This window comes from Oryx dammah, unplaced genomic scaffold (assembly GCF_014754425.2).
Source record: "Oryx dammah isolate SB20612 unplaced genomic scaffold, SCBI_Odam_1.1 HiC_scaffold_16, whole genome shotgun sequence".
NCBI classification, from domain to species: domain Eukaryota; kingdom Metazoa; phylum Chordata; class Mammalia; order Artiodactyla; family Bovidae; genus Oryx; species Oryx dammah.
In genome coordinates, this window is record NW_024070200.1 from 35,475,872 (window position 1) to 35,498,667 (window position 22,796).

A 22,796-nucleotide genomic window follows, 5' to 3' on the forward strand; every position below is an offset into this window, starting at 1 on the left:
GATACAGGTTTTAACCTTGAACTCCTAAGCACCCATCAGAGTGACACAGATCCTGGGGAACCCCCAGGACTAGTGGAAGGTGATCTAGGCTCTACCTGGGGAGAATGGGAGAACCCTGGGGGATTAGTCTGGAACCCTCAAAAAGGTGGCCTGAAGAATGAAGTTCTGAACTCATTCCCCTTGCCCTAAGAGTCACACAAGCTAGATACTGCTGATGGTGGGGGCAGGGATGGGCAAGAGAATGAGGCCAAGCTAAAGGGCAGCTGGCCCTCAGAAAGAGGAAATCAAAACGAATAGGGCCAAACCAATCACACCAGGACAATCAGACCCACCCTAATACAAGACTGCCAAAAGCTGGGCAAGGCAACTTCGGGTCAGTGTCCTCTATCCCTCTCCATCCCCAAATCCCAACCAACCCCATTGCACATTCAGTAAGTCTAAAGAGGGAAGGGCTTAAGAAGGGCCCCAGAGGGCACCATGTACTGCCCACACTGGGAGGATGCAGGGGGCCTAAAGGGCTAGGAAACCGTTCATTAGAAACATGAGGCAGGACAGAGGCTGGAAGCCCAGAGTTCACCCTAGAGTGATCTGAGGAAGAGCCCAGACTGCAGCTCATCTAAAGGGGAGCCCTTAGGAGGCTCCCAGAGTCTGAGCAGGAGGGAAGGGCAGGACTGTGGAAGTCACAGGCTGGGTCCATGAAGCCAGATTCCAGTCAGGCCTGCTGGGGAGGAGTGGAATCTCAGGACTCCAGCAGAAATAAAACCCCAGGGGGTTGGGCCCAGGACAGCCAGTGATCCCAAGTATGTATGTTTGTGTTTGTATGTGTGAGTACATGTGTATGGGAAGAAGAGAACTTCAGTCCCGCTGCTTCCAAAGAGACAAAAAAATCCTATCAAACCACCACCAGAGAAAAAAAGACAGCTTTTTTTTTTTTTCTCTTCTGTTAAGAAAAGTCCCTGTCCTTCCCTCCCCTTTCCTCAGGTGGAAGGGAGAGATGGTTGCTGAGGGAGGAAGAAGAGCCACGGGCAAGACCCTCCCCAGGTCTGTGCTGGGCATGCCCAATGCTTAAGGCACCCATGGAAAGTGCAGCTCAGAAGGCAGGTGAGAGAGAAGGCCAGGGCAGAGGGAGGAGTCAGGAGGACTAATTCCCCTGGAACGCTCCTTGGGCAGCAGATGAGGCGGCACTGCGGAAGGTCCTGCTACTGAAGATGCCCTGGGAAAACTCCTCCTGGGCCTGCTGGAAGCTGGCCCCCGTCCTGCGGTACAGGGAGTGCACCTGCAGAAAGAGGCTGTGGTGAGAAAAGTCCACCCGCCCGGGGGCCACCAGCTCATGGGCCCAAGGCAGCCACCACGGACCCCAGCCTGTCTGACCTCCCACCCAGAGCCTTGGAGGAAGCTGCTGGAGCTCTGAGGACCCAGGAGACGCAACTGGGGTAGTGATGAACATCCCCCACGGAGAAAGCAGGAGAGAGGTGCCTACCCCAGGGGCTGGGGCTTCCTTGGGTTTGCAGTTGGCCCACCACCCACCACTCACCCGCTTCAGGAGGAAGAGTGAGAGCACGGCACAGAGGGTGAAGAAGCCAGCCACCACCATCATGATGACCGACACAGCCAAGTTGTGCTTCATCGTAGACAGGGCTGCAATCCAACCACTGCAAAGGGGGAGGAGGCCGGGGAGAGCATAGTGGGATTGGGCCCCAGAGCTCCTGTGAGGGGCTCCTCTCCAAGTGGCCACTGTGTGCTGAACACCACCTGAGCATCTCTGGGCAGCACAGAGCCCTGTGGGCCAAAACCCTGGCCTCTGAGGCCAGGCCTCTATAAAGGCCATCAGGCCCCATAATGCCCATAGGGAATCTATGGGCCATGTGAGGGCTGGAAGGGAGGATGTGGCTGCTGCTTTCACAGTTAGGAGTAATGGTGGGTAGAGCCCTTTAGGGGGACAGAGCCCTCCCTCTGGGAAGGAGGATCACTGGCCAACACACTTTATTCATCCTCTCACCTCAGCTCCCCATCCTGTGGCCCAGGGACAGCCCCGCTGTCTCCAGCCAGTCACATCTCCTTCTGAGCCCCAGTGTTCTCATCTACAAAGGGGACATCCTCACATTTTCTGATTTTGAAACTTAATATAAAGCTATAGCTATCAAAACAGTATGGTACTGGCATCAGGATAGACATATATTACAGATCAATGGAATAAAATTGAGAGTCCAGAAACAAATCTATATATTTATCATCAACTGATTTTAGACAAGTATGCCAAAACTACTGAATGTTGAAGAATGGCTTCTTCAACAAATGGTGCAGGACAGCTAGATATCCACATACAAAACAATGAGGGTGACCAACACAATATTGTAAAGCAATTATCCTCCAATTAAAAATACATTAAAAAATTAAAAGAAAAAAAAAAATGAAGGTGTACCCTACTTCCACCATATAGAAAAGCTAACTCAAACCTAACAATAAGAACTAAAACTATTTAGATCTCATTACAATTAAGAACCTTTGTTCATCAAATGATATTATCAGGAGTGAAAAACAACATACAGAAAGGAGAAAATTTATAAATTATATACCTGACAAGCAGCTATGCAGTATCCTGAATATATGAAGAATTCAACAGACAATCCAAATACTAAATTAGAAAACAATTTGAATAGATATTTCTCCAAAGAAAATATGCAAGCAAATAAATGATGGCCAACATCACAATTATTTAGGAACGAGAAATCAAAATCACGAGTTACCACACTTCTAGACAGGCTATAAAAGAAAAAAGGAAAAAAAAAAAAGAAAGGAAAATAGTGTTAGGGAGGATGTGGAGGAACTGGAACCCTCATACACTGCTATTGAGAATGTAAAATAGTTTGGCCTGGACTTCCCTGGTGGTCCAATGGTTAAGAATCCACCTGCCAACCCAGAGGACACAGGTTCAATCCCTGGTCCAGGAAGATTTCACAGGCTGTGGGGTAACAACACCTATGCGCCACAACTCCTGAAGCCCGAGCATTCTAGAGCCCAGGCTCCACAACAAACAGCCACTGCAACAAAAAGTCCACACACCATAACTAGAGAGCAGCCCCAACTGGCCCAACTAGAGAATGCCCCCAGCAACAAAGACCCAGCACAGCCGAAAATACATACATAAAATGGTTCAGCCACTGTGGGACAGTGTGGCAGTTCCTTAATAAATTATACATAGAATTACCACAGGACCCAGCAATTCCAGCCTTGGATACACACCCTAAAGAACTGAACGCAGGTACTCAAAAACCTATGCACAAATGTTCACAGCAGCAAAAAGGTGGAAACCCAAATGTCTATCAGCTGATGAGTGGATAAACAACATGCAGTATATCTCCAAGAACAATGGAATATTATTTGGTCATAAAATGTAATGAAGTGCTAACATGAACCTTGAAAATATGATGCTATGTGAAAGAAGCCAGGCACCAAAAGCCAAATGTTAGGCTCAGCGGTAAAGAATCTGCCTGCCAACGCAGGGCACGCAGGTTCAATCCCTGGTCCAAGAAGATTCCACACGCTAAGGAGCAACTAAGCCCGTGTGTGCCACGACTACCGAGCCTGTGTTCCAGAGTCCAGGCGCCACATCTACTGAAGCCTGTGTGTCCTAGAGCCCATGCTCTGCAACGAAAGAAGCCACTGCAACGAGAAGCCACACAGAGTGCAGCTAGAGAAAAGCCCGCGCAGCAGTGAAGACCCCGCACAGTCAGAAATAAATACAAAAATATAGATATTTTAAAGCCACATATGATTTCATTAAAATGGAATGTCCAGAACAGGCAAATCCAGAGAGGCAGAAACAGCTTAATGGTTGCTACGGGCTCAGTGAATGAGGGAATGAAGAGTGACTGCTTAATGGGCACGGAGTTTCCTTACAATGTGATACAAATGTCACAGTGTGATACAGAATTAGTGCTGATGTCTGCAGGACACTGTGAATGAACTAAATGCCACTGAATTATACAAAGTGGTTTAAGTGGTAAACAAAATGACAGATTTTATGTTATGTGTATTTTATAATCAGTAACAAAAAAAGGAGGCAGGAGGACATCCACCTAATCGTGGGTGTTCTGAGGTGAGATGAGGAAGACAGTGGGCGGCTGGAGGCCTCGGAGCTCAACCAGGCAGACCCAGGAGGGCAGTGAGGGGCAGAGCAGGACCAGAACTCAAGCCTTCTGGCTCCCAGTCCAGGGTGTAAACAGCAGTTGTTAATACATTCTTTTACCAGGATCTCACTGAGGGTAGTGAGTAATGAAACTGGGTCACCAGTCAAACAGAAAAGGGGCCAGGTTAGAAATAGCAAGGCAAGAAGGCAGAGGGGAGGAAGGCAGCATGCACTGGCTGCGAGTGTGAGGTGAGTCACCCCTCCCCACCACTCTGGACTTGCCAGCTCCACTGGAGGGCGGGGACCAAAATAGTGCAGCCCTTCCAGGCTCAGGCTTTCAGCCAAGTGCCAGCCTGACCTTTCTGTAATGTTCCCTGTGCACTGGAGCAGAAAGGAAAACATCAGCCATCAGCTTTTCTCTTTGAGACTAATTCTGAGCTGAGAAATTGCAGTAGCCGGGACTCTCAAGCCAGCTGGATGCTCAAGGAGAGCAGCCCGAAGGAGCCGATCCTTGAGGGGTGAGGGCTCCACCTCCTGAGGTTACAGGGCCTCCAGAAAAAGTCACAGCTCACAGTTTGTAAAGGCCAGGACATCCATCGGCAGCCTCCCAAGCCTTGGGGCTTGTCTGGGGGCGGTGGGAGCAGCCGCAGGCTCTAGGAGGGCATGGCAGGAGAAAAGGACGAGGGGGCCCTGCAGTGCAGGACACAGCCCCCAGAGCCTAAGGATTCAGGCCAACTCCACCCACGACACTCTGGAAAGGGGTGAGCAAGGCGAAACAGTGAGTGGCTACCAGGGAAGAAGTGGAAGGAGGCAGACCCCCGCTGACCCATCACTCCTCTCCCAGCCATGGTGGAAGATGGGTCATCGGTGGGGCCTTTCTGGGAGCAGGGGAACAGGGCCTAATCCCCTCTGTGCTGCCCCACGTCTCACCTGTCCCCAAGGCTAGGGATGCCGATCAACTGGATGATATAGATTCCTATTTGACAGAAAAATATAAAGAAGAACACGAAGAAGCTGAAAGAGTTGTCAGACCTGTGGAGAGAGGGGGAAATGAGAAGTCACACAAGGGCTTCGGGCTCAGTCCTCAGCCTTCTCACTTGCCAGGACACCTTCCTCGCTAGGAGACAGGAGGGAGTGTGCCAGAGTAGACAGAGCTCCAGGGGTCAGCCACACTGTCCATGAAGATAGGGACACACAGACACCCTATAATCAAAAAGGACTTCCTTCCGCTGCCTTCCAATTTAAGGGGTCAATGCTTGACTGCTTAAAGAGCTTATAAATAAAGTTGCTCACCCCAAGGACAATGTAAAAAACCTAACAGTCCATTTCCTGAAGTTATCTCCATTTCATTACAGGTAAGAAAATCTAAGCCTGTTATAAAGATAATAAAACTTTAAAAATCAATCTGTAGGTCTGGGTGGAAGAAAAGACATCTATGGAGTAGGGAACACCAGATAAAACTGGTGTTTTGAGAACTTCCATCTCGCCCTGGAGGGCTAGAATACAGTCAGGGTGCAGGTTTTGCCCGCTGACTACATGGGAGGGTTTGGCCACTGCTCCGCGCCCTCTTTCCCAGGACCTGTTGGGCTCCCTGTCTCTCCTCCCTTCTCTTCACTCCCTGCTGGGCTCAATTCCAAAAGTCTGGGGGTCTGTTAGGTGGATTCATTCATGTCCACAGTACTGGCTCTAGGGCCACTGCTCAAATACTGGCACTCATCGAGGCTCAAGGGTTGCTAGGGAGGTGGGGGGAGGGGCAGACATGAGCATGGAGGGATAAAGCTATTAAGAGCTTATCTGACTCTTATCAGACTCTGTCTGGCTATCACAGACACACAGCCTCTCCCCAGACACTAAAATCCTACTGAACCAGACAGACTGGGAGCAGGGGGAAGGCAAGAAAGGCTCTTGATTTCCTCTCTGGGTCTCCTGAGCCTGGTCCAAGGACAGGGCCCAGAACAGACCTCTGGTACAACAGAGGAGAAAGCAGCTGCTGATCCCTGCCCGCTCTCACTAAGGGTGGGGATGGGAAAGTGAATTTTCCCACCATTCCATTCTGCTTTAAGACTGGGAGGGGGCCCCAGGGCTGATGGGTTTTGGCCTGCTACCCGATGCCAGCCATATATTACTCACCCCTGCCCAGCCCCACTCACCTGAAAGCCTTATAGATGGGTCGATACCAACAAAGGAAGGCACAGGGGGTGAAGATCACGAACCACAGGATCGAGAGGCCGAAGTCTACTCCCCTGGAGGTGTCGACTAAGAACCAGGCCAGGCAGGCAAGCAGGTTCAGAAACAGTGTCACTGAATGCACTGCGGAAGGAGAGGGGGCCAGAGAGAGAGACGTGTGCCAAGGTGACCGAAGGCTTCCCCTCTGAGGCAAACCATCCCCTGAAGAGGTCCACGCTGTGAGAGCAGCTGCAGAAGTACTAGAGGACCTTGGTCTGTACATAGGCAGGGTGTTCTGAGACCTTAAAACCAGGGAATCTTCAAACTCAGGTATCTGAGGAATGGCAGTGGAGGGGCAGATACAGATACAAGGGCTGAGCTTTGGGGAATGAAGTCTTTCAGCAGGGTTTCCCCTGTTGTGGACAGCCCCCAGTGGAGCTCCTCATTCCTAGGAGTCAAGGGGACCGTGGAGAGGATAGGCCTTCCCCTAAGGAGGGCTGTTCGGTGCAGGGAGCTCTGTAGGAACTCTGAAGCCTCCGGCTAGTCCCACCCTACCTGATATGGGGTTTGGACTGGCCCTTGGGGAGAGGTTCCCATAGGGAGCAGACTGTGGAGGGCCAGTTATGTGGGCAGAAGGCACCCCTCAGCCCAGCCCAGCCCAGCCCAGCAAGCAGCTGCAGCCTGCCAGGAGGAGCAGCCAGAGCATAGCCAGCACGCTCGAGTCACAGCCCACTTCACCCTGAGCTCGAAGGGGCAAAAGCAAGACTCACGCATCCAGAGATAGTAGAGCATCTTGCATATCCGCTGGTAGTCGGCAGGGATCTCTGTGGAGAAGTCCTGATAGAAGCAGGGCTTGACAGGGCACCACACGGGCAGGGGCGGCCAGTTGTTCTCCCTCACTGTGTGGGAAGAGGTGAGGAGGTGAGCCCGGCTTTAGCAGCAGCGTGGCGGGTACACGTGTGGGCCAAGTCCCTGGGCCAAAGCAGGGCTCCCGGCGGGCGCCAGCAGACGGGGCTCAGGGTGTATGGATACGGAGTGGGATGGGGAAAGGATGACGGGACACAGACAACCCTGAGCTCACTCCAATACAATGGACCCCAAATGCACTGGGAAACACAGAGTTTGATGGCCTAAGTGATTACTTTTATTAACAACCAGACCATAAGCACAAGGGGGCATCATCATGGGTAAGGAATCCTGGGACCAAGGCCCCCACTCTAAATTCCAGAGTGGGGAAGGAGTGCAGAAATAATCTACATCTATTAGGACCAAACGGCAAGTCTCCTGAACTTCATCTTACGTGGCGTTCCCCAGGACAATGCCATGACAGACCTCAGCAAAGCTCTGAGGCTGCCCTGGAACAAGCGGCCTCAGGGAAGTCCCAAGCCAGGTAGCATGGCCTCCCTTACCATGTAAGTTGGCCACCGTGTTCTGAAGCTCCCGCTCCTTCCGTTCCAGCTCGGCCGCTTTCCTGTCCAGTTCTTCCTGCTGCCGGAGCAGGCTTGCCTGGGCTGCAGAGGCCACAGCCTGGAGGGTGCAGAGGAAGTGGAGGGCAGCCAGACACAAAAGACAGTGAGACAGTGTCAGCCTGAGCTGAAGTCAGAGAGGCCCTGCCCCACGCAGGGAGGGCCCAGAGGCAGTCCCAGGCCCAGTGTGTCATGGGTACCCAAGACCACCATAGAGAGACCAAGATGACCTGCCCCCCACCACCTCCACACCACCTCTGGCCCCTTAGCCATCACCAGGGCTCTCCTCTCTCTTGTATCCCTCAGCTTGAAAGAGATGGGAACTATCCCCATACTGGAGTCACGCAAAGTTCAAAGTGACTTTTGAGGTAACAGCAAAGGGAAAAAGACCTCAGAAGGGACCAACCTATAGCCAGAAAGCCGAGACTCAAGCCTCATTTGAAGAGCATGGAGTGTGCATGCGTGTGTGTGTGTGTGAAGGGGAAACAGTGCAGACCCGCCAGCAGTGAGACAGGAAGGGAGACACTTGAGGGCAGCCTCATGCGCCCAGAGCCTCGGGATCTCCTCTCACCCAGGAGCTGCCCAGAGGTACAAGTGAACTGTGACCCAGTACCACCCAGCAGCCCTTTAGGCTTGGCTGTGCTTGGCCTTGCTTTCATGACGTGTGGAGTCCAAGCTTATCCCTGTCCAGGCAGTGCGGGGAAGGCGCTGAAGGCGCTAGGAGACTACACACAAGGCTGAACAGAGCTGGGCTTGGGCACGGTGTTCCAGCCTAGGGCCCTGCTCCCCTTGTTGGGACCTGGTTCCTCCTGAAGTCTACAGGCCTCCTTAGGGAACAGGTATCAAACTGGTCATCTCATGGGGTAACAAGGCAGGCACACCTGCGCAAGCGTGTGTGACCACATGCACCACACACACAGCTTCTCCTTCTCCCTCTCTAAAAGGAGTTCTCCAAAGAGTTACGGCTGCCTTCAGGAGGTATTTTTTTTTGGCGGTGGGGGCGGGGGCAGTGCGAGGGTAGCCTTGGCTCCCTGGCCAGGGACTGAACCCACGCCTCCTATGGTGAGAGTGTGGAGTCTCAACCACTGGGCCGCCAGGCAAGTCCCAGGAGGTCAATTTCAGGCAGTGGGGGCAGAAGCAGGACCAGAAGTGGCCACAATAGACCACACTGGGGTCTCAGCCTCCTCTCCGCAAGTCTGCAACTTCAGCTGAGTAGGCCCAGGTCCCTACAGCCCACCACCCAGCTGGACAGAAGTCACTCCTGCCTCTAAGTCTCGCCTCACCTCCACAGGGCTCTAGGGCCAGGGGTGGGGCCCAGGGGCCTGGGCAGGGGCCGCACATTCAGAGGAAGCCCAGCCAGACGACAGGAGCAGACTGGGGCCCACTGGTGCCCACAGCCCAGCTTGGGTGGGCCCCAGGTGCCCTGCCCTCCCTCGTGCTCATCTACTCTTCGCCTACCTTCGGCAGGTCTCGCAGGTAGCTGTCTCTGAGAATACTATCTCCTCCTAGCAGCATCTGCCTCTCTGAGAGCTCGCTCACTGCCAGGAATCTGGTAGGCAGGAACCTGCTGGCCTGTCTAAGCAGGAGCTGCAACACACAACTCCACTGTGGGCCACGCTCACCTGGGGGCCATGAGGAGCGTGGGGTGGGGCTGGGAGGCATGGAGGGGAGTGTCAGGCACAAAGCACAAAAGGCTCAGAGTACTGGTGGAGGGACAGAGGGAAGCAGGAAGGAGGGCAGGAATAAACGAGGTTTAAAAAAAAGACAGGGAGAGTGAGGGGAAGAGAGATTCTGGGCCCTGTGGAAGAGAGAACAAACCAAAGGCCCGAAGAGGATCTGGAAGGACTCAATAGGGGTAAATGCTCTTCCTGCCACCAAGGAGCCTGGCCTGGTGAGTAGAGCTTATTTCGGGTGGTGGTCACGGGGTTAGGGGAGAGGATACAGGTTGGTAGAGCAGACCCTCCACCTGCAAGTGACCAGCTCCCAGGAGATGACCCAGAGGGCCCTGGAGGGGAGCCCGAGATGAAAGCCCTCTGCCCTCTCCTCAATCTTGGGGCTCAGCCACCAGTCTGGGTGTGTCCCTTTGTGGAAAGGAGAGGCCAAAGGGATCTTGTCAACGGTACCTGGGGGGTTGGCTGGGTGGGCTCCACTGAGGGTTGGAGAACTGCCGGCTGCGAGGGCCCAGGCATCTGTGAGACAGGAACCGTTGTTGCTGCATTTGTCTGCATGGGGCAGAGCGGAGGAGGGAGGTGAGTGGGCCTCCCCAAGTTGGCCACATGGGGACAGACCCACAGCCGGGAGAGTGATGTGTCCTTGCCCGTTAAGGGTGCTCCCTCTGGGCCTCCCCTGGGCCTGCCTCCACAACTTCATGGCCAACAAGCCTCAGGTTCTGGGCAATGTGAGGCCTAACCCAGGACCCTGGATCTAGACCTTCTCAACACTGCCTGGCCCTCCTCTTCGGGGAGAAGCCCAGATCATGGATCCTGAGGGGAGAATGGATGGGTTCCTCTTCCGTACCCCACCCCACTGAGTTCACATTAGGACTGTTTAAGGAACAGAACTTCTCTGTCTCTGCCAAGTCTCCTTACCCAGAGACGCCAGCACCACCCAGAGAACCCAGGGACTCAGAAAGAGGGCATGTCCACCAACCTCTGAGAAAGGGTTGAATTCAGCCAGGCCTCCTTGTGGGGCATTGGTCAGCTGGGTCACAGAGGGATCCTGAGAAAGTGAAAAAAGAGTCATCAGACGCTGGGGAAAAAGGAGAGTCTTGGTGATGGGGAGGGAGACCACCGTCTCTAGGCCTCTCCCGGGGCTACCTGGCTGAAGTAAGGCTGTTGATGGCCCTTCCTAGAGTCCTGGAGAGCCTCTCCTGAAGGCTCCTGTGCCCAGCCCCTGCCATACCACAGCTGCAGTCATTTCTCCCTTGCTGGAAAAGGAGGGCTTCAGCCCAGATGACTTGCCAGAAGAGACCCAGAGCAAGGTTTACATTCTGAGGCCAAGGAAAAGACACCACAAGTGTTCTCTTTGGAGCCCCTGAGAAATTCAAGATGTTAGGGAATTCCCTGGTGGGCCAATGGCTGGGACTTGGCACTTTCATTCCTGGGGCTATGTTCAATCCCTGGTTGAGGAACTAAGATTCCCTAAGCCATGCAGCGTGGCCCCCCCAAAAAAAACAGAAAAGAGATTGAAGATGGTTTAGCCTGAAAACTAGTCCAAGCAGTATACAACCTGAAGTAAAACAAAGTGAAAGGATGTGTCAGCAAGTGGGGAAGTCCACTAGGTTACAGACTGCTTCTGAATGGACCTGAGTGCTCTGTGGGACCCAAGTGAGCCAGCAGGGTCTTTTTTTTTAAACAACAACTGTACCCACACAGCATGTGGAATCTTAGATCCTTGACCAGGGATTGAACTCTGGCCCTTGGCAGTGAAAGCACTGAGTCCTAACCGCTGAACCATCAGGGAATTCTGGAACCTGTAGGTTTGACTCCAGAGAGGGGTTGAATATAAATGTCCTCACCACTTTATGGCTGCTCTTTACTGGTACTGGCCACTTGCCAGATTCAGTTCCCTCAGAAAAAGGGGAGTCATCTGGGACCCAACAGCCTGTACTGAATGGATCTGGTGTGCCTTGGACACACACACACACGGACACACACACGGACACACACACACGGACACACACACACACACACACACACACAGACTACTTAGAATGAGTTCCTCTAGGATTGCTTTGATTGCCTTTTTTCCTCTAAATTACTTTTTTCTTTAAATTTAACTTTCAGTTTTGAGTCACTTGGTTGACTGTTGAATCAAATGATTCTATGGTTTTACAGGTGGTCTCCTGCAGATGCCAGATGGGATCAGCACAGCCCAAGTACCAACTGCTAACACCTATAAAATAACCCCCACCTCCTAGAGGAGACTCACTTAAAGAGTTCTTTGGACTTCACCCCCAAAAGTAGCTAAAGAATTCAAGTGACAGGTTATCCCAGAAAATCTTCTGCAGTTAGTGAAATGTAGGGTGTAACCAAGAACATTCAGAACACACAGTTTACGTGGGGTGGGCCAGCATGATTATAAAATGACAATAATTAACGTGTACATGCTCTGTTAGGGAAGATTAAGGGGAAATAAGTATTCAGCCTAGAAAAACATTTCTCAGTGGATTTCCTATGAAGTCAATGTGTCTTGAACTTAACTTTGAAACAAAGTTAAAAACGTTTTTAAAAAATAAAGTAAAATAAACTGGTTTAAAGTATTTACCTTCAGGGAGGGTTTGTTTTTTTGGTGGGAGAAGCAGGTGGGGGAGGGTGGGTAAATAAGGTGATATGAATGGATACTTTTCACTTTATAACCTTTCTATACTGTTTTGTTATTTTTCTTATTTTACAGAAAGCATTTATTCCTCTCATTTTCTAAAGGACAATTTAAGGTTCTGGAACAAAAACGTGCTGCTGGCTGCCAGTGCTGATTTTATTAAACCATGCACACTTGCGAGGAATACAGATTTAAAGGACTCAGCTGAAATGCCAAGAAAATGATGTTCTTGGATTTTTTTCTCCCCAGATTCTTTTCAAAAAATGCAAAAATGTCCTCAGAACACAGCCTTTCCCCAAGTTTTCATCCTTCCCTTTTCCAGAGGCCAACCCCTCAGGCTCAGGGCCTCACACAGGGCTCCCTGCCATCCTCTCTAAGGGTGCTGGCCTGGGGCCAGGCTGGGCACCTAACGCAGCTCCTCCACCTCGCCTCCCTTCCCTTCCCCACAAAGAACAGGTACGGGGCTCATGTCCAGCCCAACAGCGACGCCTCTGGGAGAAACAGCTGCCCCCGGACTCTGCCAAGGCCCCGTTACAAGGCCTCAGCGAGGCTCCCCTATCAGCACAGCTCACCCCTAGTTCCTCACGGCTCATCCAGATGCTCCTGGCCTTCTTGCCAGCTTCCCCTCCAGCAGCAAGCCTTCACAGATTGGATTCTTAAACACAGTATTCAAAGTAGACAGACTCTCAGAGATCCAGGCCTCAATTTTCAGATGTAGAAATGGATATTCACCACCCTGCAGGACTGGCTCCCTTATCTGAACATTTATACAGCCAAGGGTCAGCGCTAAACATGCCTCTCTCTCTCTCTTTTTTAAATATTTGTTTATTTATTTGGCTGTGCCGGATCTCAGATGTGGCACACAGGATCTCTGGTGCGGCATGTGGGATCTAGTTCCCTGACCAGGGATCGAATCCAGGCTCTCTGCACTGGGAGTTCAGTCTCAGCCACTGGACCACCAGGGAAGTCCCTGAATGTGCCTCTTTCACACATTCTGCCATCTTCGTACTGAGGCCATCAGCCCCTAGAGAGCAAGCCTGTGTCCGCAGGGCCCCAGGGCCTGGCCCAGGGCTGGACACACAGCCTCAACCCACTTTCTGTCTCCTCCGCGAAGAGGCAATGTGGCCATGTCCTTTCTGCTGGACACCATCCTTGCCAGGTGGCCCCTGCAATTTGGACCAAGTGACAAGGTGAGGCTCGAGAGGCCAGTTGGAGGAACTGACCTTGAGGTTTTTTGCTGGCTGAACAACTAGCAGATTTCTCCCAGAATTACTGGGCTGGCTTCCTGCAAGAAAGATCTAGGGCTCAGTATCTGTTCCCCTTTCAGACTCCGCAGACATCAAGTCACAGCCCAGTAAGTGAGCTGCAGTCACTGAAATCAGATCCACTGTCCAAGGGACAGGTTACTCGAGTCGGTCACTACAGGACAAGGGCAGAGGGGTGGCCGTGGTAGCAGTGTCAGAAGCCAGCATACCCGCTTGGCTGAGCTGTACACCTTAAACAGGCAGCCTCCATACCTGTGAAGGGCTGTCATTTTCTTACCAAGGTTAGCCAGAAGAGGATTCTGGAGGGTGGGGGGACTGATCACCCTGTCCAAACTGACTCCTCTTCTTTTCTCAACAATCTTAAGGACTTGGCCCTGGGCCCCTAATCAGGCTCACCACAAACAAATCCTGTCTCCTCAAGCAGGCTGTAAACTGCAGTCAGGTGCCTCTGTATCTAGTTCATACTTCTGGCTCCTAGTGCTTGGTGGAAGGCCTGATGCAAGCAGAAGCTCAGGTAATGTCTGGAGTAAGGACTGCAGGCTGACAGCCCTTCTCTGCTTTCTCTACGAGGTGCTGCCCAAGTGCCAAGGCACAGAGAAGGGGAGGGCAGCCTGCATCAGAGCAGCAGCCCAGGGGCTAGAAGGACTCTGCTTGGGGAAAGGAGCCTGGAACACTCTGGGAGACATGGGTGCTTTCCATCTGAGGAGGCCTAGGCACTTTCTGACAGATGTGTGTGGTTTCAAGAGAAGCTGAGGCCCAGTGAGAGAGCAAGGGAGGAGGGACAGACACGGGAGCTGACACGCAGAGTGTCCACCATGCGCAGGCTCGTCACACAGTGATGCTGCCGCTGCTCATCCCAGAACTGGCCACTGTGCCACACCACCAGAAAAGAAGGCTCTCCCAGCCTTTCTCAACCTGGGTCCTCGAGAGAGTCAAGCCCCACTGCCCCAAGCCATCCACTGTCGGCAACGACCTGCCTTCTTTCCTGTGTATTAGAACAGTCCTGGTGATGCTCCATCCTCGGGAAAATGGAGAAAACAGTAGTTCCAGTCAGCTTCTGTGTTCTGTGGCTCAGCTGAGGAGCCCTGGCTGAGAAAAATACAACCCACCTCCTCATTCAACCTTACAACCACCCTGGGAAGGAGGAGTATGAGGATGAAGAAAGGCCCAGCTCAGAGAGAGGAAGACCTCAGGGACTGTAGTGGTGGAGCCCAATTTTGAATCCAAGTCTGTCTTTCTCCAAAAACACAAGTGGTAAACCCACGTGGGCAGTCTCCCCAAAGCCTGGCTCAGGAGCTGACCAACAGAAGGTGCTCGGTCAACATGGAGTTGAGGGGTCAATCAGGACGACTGGGTCCACTCGGCTATTTGTTCCTGAACTTCAGAGCAGTCCTTCTGGGAGAACACCCTTGGAAGGACACTGGCAGAGAATCTTGTGAGTCAGGACCACACTGACTGGCCTGAACGAGGACCCTCAGCTTTCCCCTCGAGTCACAAATAAGCCAAGGGCAGCAATCTTCCTTCCCACTCACCAAGCATCAGCCAGCTCGTACGTGGGTCAAGCATTTAAAAGCATGGTGAGAGCTAAGTCTCACCTACCAAGAAGTAAGCTGACACCCCCTCAGCGCCCAAAGGACTCAACTGGCTCACGCCCGTGACTGAATTCCTAACAAGAACGCGCCTGGTCGCAGTTCCTTTCATGCAGTGAGCAGCCACACACAGGGTGAGGGACACACCAAGAGGAACAGGGTGCAGCTCCTACCCTTCAGGAGACCACAGTCTGGGAGCTGAGACAAGCGCACACAGCATGAGTGGCCGTGGGAGGGGAGGGGAGGCCGGGCAGGCTCGGAGGAAGGTGAGCACAGGCCCAGTCAGGTAAGCTCAGGCCATACAGCTCCGGGGCAGGGGGCACTTGGTGGAGCTGGGCTGTGAGGACTGAGAAAACGAGGTGGTACAGCTGGGCTGGAGTTCTGCTGGGCGGGGAGCCTTGAAAAACATGCTTGTTTCCACTGGTTTGGCAACCCCTTTCCACACATCTCCCAGGTCTCGGCTGTGCTCGAGTTTACTGTGACTTTTCCTTGCTTTCCCACCCTCCACTCCACCCAGGCTCCCAATGTGAGGTTTATTTCAGGCTTCAAATAAACACGTTAAATAAATACCTCATAGACTAAAAAACAAAACCAAAACTTGGCCACTCCCTCTGCGAGGCAAAGAGTCACCACTACTTTGGATCGTCTGTGAAGTCCTGTTTGCTTTAGTGACAAGGCTGTGTGTCACAGCACAAGAAGGACTGGTCATCCCCAGGCTGGCTGGCTGGGTCCCAGGAGAACGAGGCGCCACGGTTAACCTTGGTTTCTCTGAGCTACAGCCCGAGAAGCCATCCAAAGGAAACATGACAAAAACATGTGAAAATCTGTATCTGCAAAAGTATTCACTGTACTGGTATTTACAACAGGGAAGAAAAAAGCAGGGAACAACTTAAGTACCCAGCGACAGTGAGCTCCAGTACATTTCGGTGCACATCCCCTCAGTGGCCTAAACAGTCACTAAAAATCACCGTTATGAACACAGGGCAGCAATACAGAAACAGCTTGGTTATACGAGTATCAAATGATGATTCTGTCAGAAGTACTCACAACAGAAAACACATCAAAACAACAATGGCTGCAAAACACTAGGAGAAACAGGGATGGTTTAATTTGTTTTCCAAATTTTCTATAATGTGATTATGTTTATGTTAAACAAATACATACACACTTCTTTTTTAAGAAGAGAACCTGAGAACCCAACAAATGAGCAAGGTGCACCTTGGGGCCTCCCTCCCTGCCACAGCAGCGATGAACAGAGGCTCTCAGACAAGGGTCCAAGTCCCTGGCCTGGCGTTGAGGCGCTCCATGACCTGGCAGCAGCTTTCCTCCAGATGCAGCCTGTTCCCCATCAAATGAGCCCCCTGCCCTCTCCTTCCACCGCGGTCTGTCTACTCCCTACACAAACCATTCCACACCAGCGCACGGTGAGGGCACCAAGAAAAGGCCTTGGTTCCTGCCCTCAAGAAGCAAATAGCACAGAGAACACAACAGAAGCCAGGGCAAGAAGTGACAGCATGTGACCAGTGCTGAATAAGGGCACAGGCAAAGGGCTCGCAGAGGAGGGAGTGAAGAGGTTGTCTGAAGACTCGGGGAAGGCTTCTCTGAGGTGGTATCTGAGCTGTATCTCAAGAGAGGAAAGAAATTACGCAAGCACTCAAGAGGGAGAGGAAACAGCATTTGCAAAGACATGGGATCTTTAAAAAGACCTTGCATACGTTCAGTGAGGAGGATCAGGAGACTACAGAGCAAAGTGTATATACAGAGAGAGGAGCACCAGGGACCCAGCCTGAAGATGGCTGGGCCGGACTGCAGGCTGTGGCAATGGGGGCAACAAGAGATTGTGCAAAGCCTGTGTGTTTAGTCATATCCAACTCTTGTGACCCCATGGACTGTAGCCCACCAGGCTTCTCTGTCCCTGTGGGTTGCTATTTCCTTCTCTGGGGGATCTACCCGACCCTGGGGTTGAACCTGTATCTCTTGCATTTCCTAAACCAACAGGTGGATTTTTACCGCCACGCCACCTGGGAAGCCCTCAGAGGTCGTGAGCAGTGATCACCTCTGCCAGCAGCGAGGAGAGCGCAGTGCTCAGGGAAGGAGGACAGCAGGAAGACTGCCGGGGACACAGGGTCCACGTGGGTGAGAGTGAGGCCTGAGCTAAGGGATGACACAGGGGATGGAGAAGAGGGAACGGGCTCCGGAGGCCCTCCTCAGGTAGATGCTACAGGCTTGACCACTGCACAGGATGGTCGGGGTATAGAGTTACTGCAGGACAGGAACACAGGGGAGGGGAAGGGGAGGGGAAGGGGTGGAGTGACCAAGGCTGCCAGCTCGGGGGACCTGCCAACAGTGCCACCACTGAGCACGACAGGCGGTCACGGGAGAAGAGAAACAGGATTTTCAGGAGCGGGTGTGTGGGAGCAGGGAGAGGATCTGGGAAGGTATTGATTCGCATCAGAGAGATTGATAAAATGCATCTGGGTGGAATGGGCGGAAATGTCCAGGTAAGAGCTGGAAATACTGGTTTGGAGCTCAAGAGAAGGTGAGGGCTAGAGCTCTAGACCTGAGACCACTGGAATGTGGATGCTGCTCTGAAGCCAGGAAAGTGGGAGGACTCACTCGGAGAGGTACACACTGGGAACAAAGTCAAGAACAGAACTCTAGGACACCCCCAAATGCAGGAGACAGGAAGAGAAACAGGCAGGAGGAGGTGAGAGTTATCAGTATAAAGAGGCCAAGGACAGAGAGAACTTCCAGGAGACTGGTCAGACAAGCTGGTGCAACACAAGCAGCAGACCCATCATGGGCCCACAGATCCCAGAGAGTCCCAGAGAGTCCACAAGAGTGAGGTGGCACTGGGGGCGTGGAGCTGAGAGTGTGCGGAAGTGACTTAAGTTGGTGCTCCCTCACCTGGAGTACCTTCTTGTGCCACAGGCTTTCTGCCCCCAGGACCTCCTACCACAGGACTCTGCCCCAGTCTCCCTCAGATCCCTCACAGGCCCTTTTGGTGAGTTCTGACTGCCCTTATCACACCAGGGCATGCTGTCATGAAAAGTGAGCATTTCTTAGCTCTCCTGTCAGATGAGAAGCTCTAGCAGGCCATGTGCCCACTTAGCCTGGTCTCCTGCACAGGGCTCAGAGCAGCAGGGGCTCAGTGATGTGCATGAGTGTGTCAGCATCTCATAAGAGCACTGCTGGACGGGTCACATCTTGCGAATTTATGTGCACGGCACTCTTCTCTGGACCAGCAGCAAATACCCTTTGTTTGTCCTGGTTAAATATTACCGTTTCTCTGAACTCAGGACTGTCCTACTCCAAGTGGCTCCAAAGAAAACTTAATAGACATGTAGGGTCAAAGTTCAGCTGTATCACTGGCCAAGGGCTTTCTAACACCCAGACTACCTCCAGATGCAACTATTAAGGCAAAAATACCTCCCCACCCCAACCTGGGCAGCTGCCTGGAGTCAGTTAAACTGTATGAACCTTGCCATTTTCAAGTTTCTTGAGACAATGCTCCTGTTCCCCAGGAAAGTTCTACCAAGTCCAATGGGAGGTTCTGAGAATTCCCAAAGCTACAGTCAAACTGAAGTCCACCCTCTCGAGGAAGTGACACAGCCCTCAGTGTCTCTGCAGGGAACTTCATGTGACTGTTCACGCCCAAATCACGTTTCTGCCACCACTTTCTCCTCCCACAGGAGAGAAATGTCTTAAATCCTTGGGAAGCAGCCATACCGCCAAGATTATCTTTTAACTGCAAGGAGACAAGGTGTGAAAGTGATATGGTGTGATTTGGCAACTCATGAACGCTGAAAGGTTTTCTCTGTTTGGAACCACCAGCTAGTCTGCTCCCAGATCAATGTCGACTGCCTGGGGTAACCTAACAGAAACAGCAAGCAGCCAAGCAGCCCAGGCGTTTGCTGGGGTCTGCTGTTTTTCAGTGGACTGCTGAAAGAGAACATGGGGAGGATCACGCCCATCTGGAGCCCTCAACCTCTTCATCACCCGGCATCACATTTTCTGAGAAACTTTTGGGAACAGACATGCTGGAATCAGTAGAAAGCAGAATACCCAGATGGTACACAGCAGATGCACCATAATGCACAGAGGGATTAGGGAGTGCCAGGGGAGGTTGGGAAACCAGCCACTATCGGCTTGCACTTTCCTGCTTCCTCCTAGGAGTTTGGTAAAAAACCTCTGCTGCACTCTTGTGACAACTTTCCACTTACAGTCTGACTCTGCAGGAAGTTTTCAAATAATCCCACTATAACCGTACAAAAGGAGGAGGTTATAAAAGCCCACAGCCACAGTTTGGGGGGGGGGGGGATGGACTAGAGTGCAGATAAAAACCAAGTATAAGGAAGTCAATCTACAAGCACACCAGGAGCTTCAGGGGATATTGCAAGAGTTAGAAGAAGGATTCCACGATTGCAAAACTCTGAGAAAGGCTGGATCAAACAAAGTTGGGCAAATATCTTTACTGCAGGATTTCTCGGAGCCTTTAACAAATGAACAAGCCTGGTCAACCTTCAGGAAAATGATTCCTGACTTTATTTGACCACAGAACCCTGAGCACCTTTCAGGACTGGCATTACTCAGAAAACATGCTATATTAAAATATCATCTAGCACAATACAGGAGATTTCCTGGTGGTTCAGTGGGGAAGAGCCCATCTGCCCGTGCAGAGGACAAGGATTCAATCCCTGGATCTGGAAGATACCACATGCCATGAGGCAACCAGGCCCACGTGTCGAGCAACTATTGAGTCTGCGCTCTAGAATCCACGCTCCTCAACAAGAGAAGCCACCACAATGAAAAGCCCAAGCACCGCCACAGAGTAGCCAACGCACAGCAATAAAGACCCAGAGCAACCAAAAATAAATAAATCTTAAAAAAAAAAAAAGGCACAATACAATCCATATTATTCCACCCCCACACACTGAAAAACAACAAAAAAGCTCACTTAATTTGTTACTTTCACCCTTACCAGTACTCTCATTTTAAGAATGGTAACAGTGGTGATGATGTTACATTCTTTCCTTAGCTGGCTAAGTAACTGCCAAGGCAGTTTAAAATCTTTAGAACAGCACTATCCAGAGAAGGCCCAGATCTGAGTCCCTTCCTGCTTCAATTAGCTAGTGACTCTGGCATGTCCCATCCTCACTGCATTCTTGGTTTCTCATCTCTAAACTGAAAGGGTCAGAAGAGATTTCTGAGGATGTTCCCAGCTCTAAAAATCCACCATGGAACTCTGAACACTAAGTATATTTTCGTAAACCACCATGGAGAGAAGGGCGGAAAAAAAGACTTCTGAAGGACGGTTAGGTGTGCCAGTTTCTGGGTCTATAGCCTCTCCACCTTCTCTCTTCTGAGCTCTGTGCCAACATCCTAAGTAAATGAAGCTGGGCTCACACCCAGCCCCCCAAGGGCTGTGCCTTCCCAGTGTCCCAGCCCCAGCAGTCAGAGAAGCGGAAACCACTATCACAAGGAGAGGGAGGGCAGCTCTCCAGGAAAAGAAGTTTGGGGGCCTCACACCCAAAGCTCCTTCTCCCTCCACAGCTGTGCGCCAAGAGGAAAAACCCAGGAAAAACCCAGCGCAGTCAGGAGGAGCAGAATCGCAGCCAACTGGCTCTCGCCTTCCCCCACAGGCTTCCCCACCAGATGTTACTCTTTACAGGACCACAATTGCTTCCCGTCCTGCCATATCCTGGGGCTGCCTGATGGACAGACTATCTTGCTTCAGTGCAGAAGTTTCTTCTACCACAGTTTGCACAATCATTTCTGGGGTTGGAGATGTGGTTTGACTTTCAAGCTGCTATTAATACAGGGCAAAATTTAGGCCAATTATCTAGCCCACTGCTAGCCCTGAAGACAAGCTCTCTGCATCTCTGGATATCTGACTGCCCCTTTCAGAGAGCAGCAGACATTTGATTTCTGATTCTGACAGTACAAAAAAAGAAAGAAAAAGGCACATCATTACACAGCACACATACCATAAGGCTTCTGAAAATGAAGTCGCTCAGTCGTGTCCTTGACTCTTTGTGACCCCATGAACTGTAGCCTACCAGGCTTCTCCATCCATGGGATTTTCCAGGCAAGAATACTGGAGTGGGTTACCATTTCCTTCTCCAGGAGATCTTCCCAACTCAGGGATCGAACCCGGGTCTCCCACATTGTAGGCAGACGCTTTACCGTCTGAGCCACCCGAACTCCAGTATCAGGCAGCAGTTTTATAACTAAAGTAAAACAGTTATCTGAAGACAATGGCACAGGAAAAAAAAAATGCAAATGTCCTTTCTTTACTCAAATAGAGATTACTGCATTACATAAAAGATAAGGTCCTCCAAACAGTTCTGTCAAGAAGCATGAAGCTACTAGAGGAATGTTAGGAATTCCCTGATGTTACCAAGATATCAAAATTTGCTTCAAGGGCTCCCACTGGCTAAGTCATCTTAAAATCAAGAAAGAGACGTAAAATATTCACTCTCTGACATTCATTCTAGTCTCTTTTGTGTTTATTCTGACCCTTGAAAGAAAGGATTCAAGGTGGACAAGCTCATGCTGTGTCTTGCAGGAAGGACCCCCTCCAAGGACTTCCCCTACACCTGCAGGAAACTTTAAAGTTGCCAATGACCAAAATAATGAACAAGCAGGAAGAGTTCACATGCCTGGTGACATCCTGACAAAGCAGAAAACTCGAGGCTCATAAATCACTAGTCAGCACAAGCAAGCTTCCCTAGAACTGGTTTTGAGCATACACAAAACAAGAGGTACCGGAGCTTTGGAGTTAAAGGAGTTCCAACCCCCCATCATGGAAAAGAATACCCCTATGCTCTTAGCTCAAAGGTGGGAAGGTTTTGGCTTTTATTTATTTATTTTTAAGGTTTTGGCTTTTAAAAGGAAGTCTCTTCTTCCTTGGGCAATTGTTAAAAGGTCAGGCCAGCTCATAGATCAGTGCATCTCATCTACCCTGCCACCACACACAGGTCCATCAGACCAACATTCCTTGCACTTCAAGTCCCTCAGAGGCTCCTCACTTCTCTTCCCTCTCTACCCTGGGCTCTCTCATCCAGCCAGAGCCCAGTCCAAACTAGAGCCATGGCCAAGGTGTGTAATTATCATCAAGGCCATATTTCAACTTGGGTTACCAGCCTTCCCTTTCTGACAAATCTCAGGGGCTCTCCTGTATCTCATAGACTAGTTGGCTGTGTGTGTGTTGCGGGCGATGGTCTTAGGATTTTCTCACGTTTCTCCATCCCTCTACAGGCTTCCACCTCCTCATTATGTTGCTGTCACCCTCTCTCCTAAAGTGACTCAAGGCTAGCGTCTCCCCAAGACTGCGGGATGTGGCAGTCACACTTTCCCCTCAGGTGAAGTCGCTTCTCTCCCTGAAGCTGGGGGCTTCCCTGATCCTGTGCGCCAGTCCCCTTCCTCAGCGGTATCCAGTTAGAAGGGCTACGTTCCTGGGAGCTAGACAGTCCCACCCTTTTCCCAGAGTACAGCGCCCCGCCCCCTCCGCTGTTCCACCTGCTGCTAGTCCCGCCCCCCAGGCGCTACGATAGGACACCCCTCGAAGCCCGCTCTCCCATTGGGCAGACAGCCCGTCCCTCCTACGCCACGTCTCCCTGCTCGGGCGAAAGAGGCCCGGGCGGCGGCCTTTGGGCACTGGACAGAGCTGTAAGATGAGGGCTCTACCTGGAAGGGGTTTACGTCCACTGGGTCCGCGAAGGGGTTGGTATCGAAGGACGACATGGCGGTCGGGGGCCGACGAGCGAGCTCCGAGAGCGCTTCTGCCTCCGGGCACCCAGACCCAGCGGCGCTCTCCGTGCAGACCCTCCACTTCCGGGAGCGAGGCAGCCGTTCTGGC

At 51.7% G+C, this 22,796-nt stretch overlaps 1 protein-coding gene across 2 annotated transcripts; it reads right to left on the reverse strand.

The window, feature by feature from the left end:
* Positions 1-98: 98 nt before the first annotated feature.
* On the reverse strand, positions 99-22,796 carry SCAMP2 (secretory carrier membrane protein 2). 2 transcript variants are annotated; one of them, XM_040257284.1, is made up of 10 exons: positions 22,625-22,789; positions 10,411-10,479; positions 9,885-9,983; positions 9,220-9,348; positions 7,705-7,822; positions 7,066-7,194; positions 6,280-6,439; positions 5,060-5,161; positions 1,535-1,652; positions 99-1,276 (listed from the first exon to the last, which is right to left on the reverse strand). In XM_040257284.1, the coding sequence occupies exons 1-10, from the start codon at positions 22,679-22,681 to the stop codon at positions 1,142-1,144; spliced, it is 1,116 nt and encodes a 371-aa protein (XP_040113218.1). In that variant the 5' UTR covers positions 22,682-22,789; the 3' UTR covers positions 99-1,141. The 2 variants fall into 2 exon arrangements, with proteins under 2 accessions (XP_040113218.1, XP_040113219.1); XM_040257285.1 differs by lacking the exon at positions 9,220-9,348 and having other exon boundaries at positions 22,625-22,796.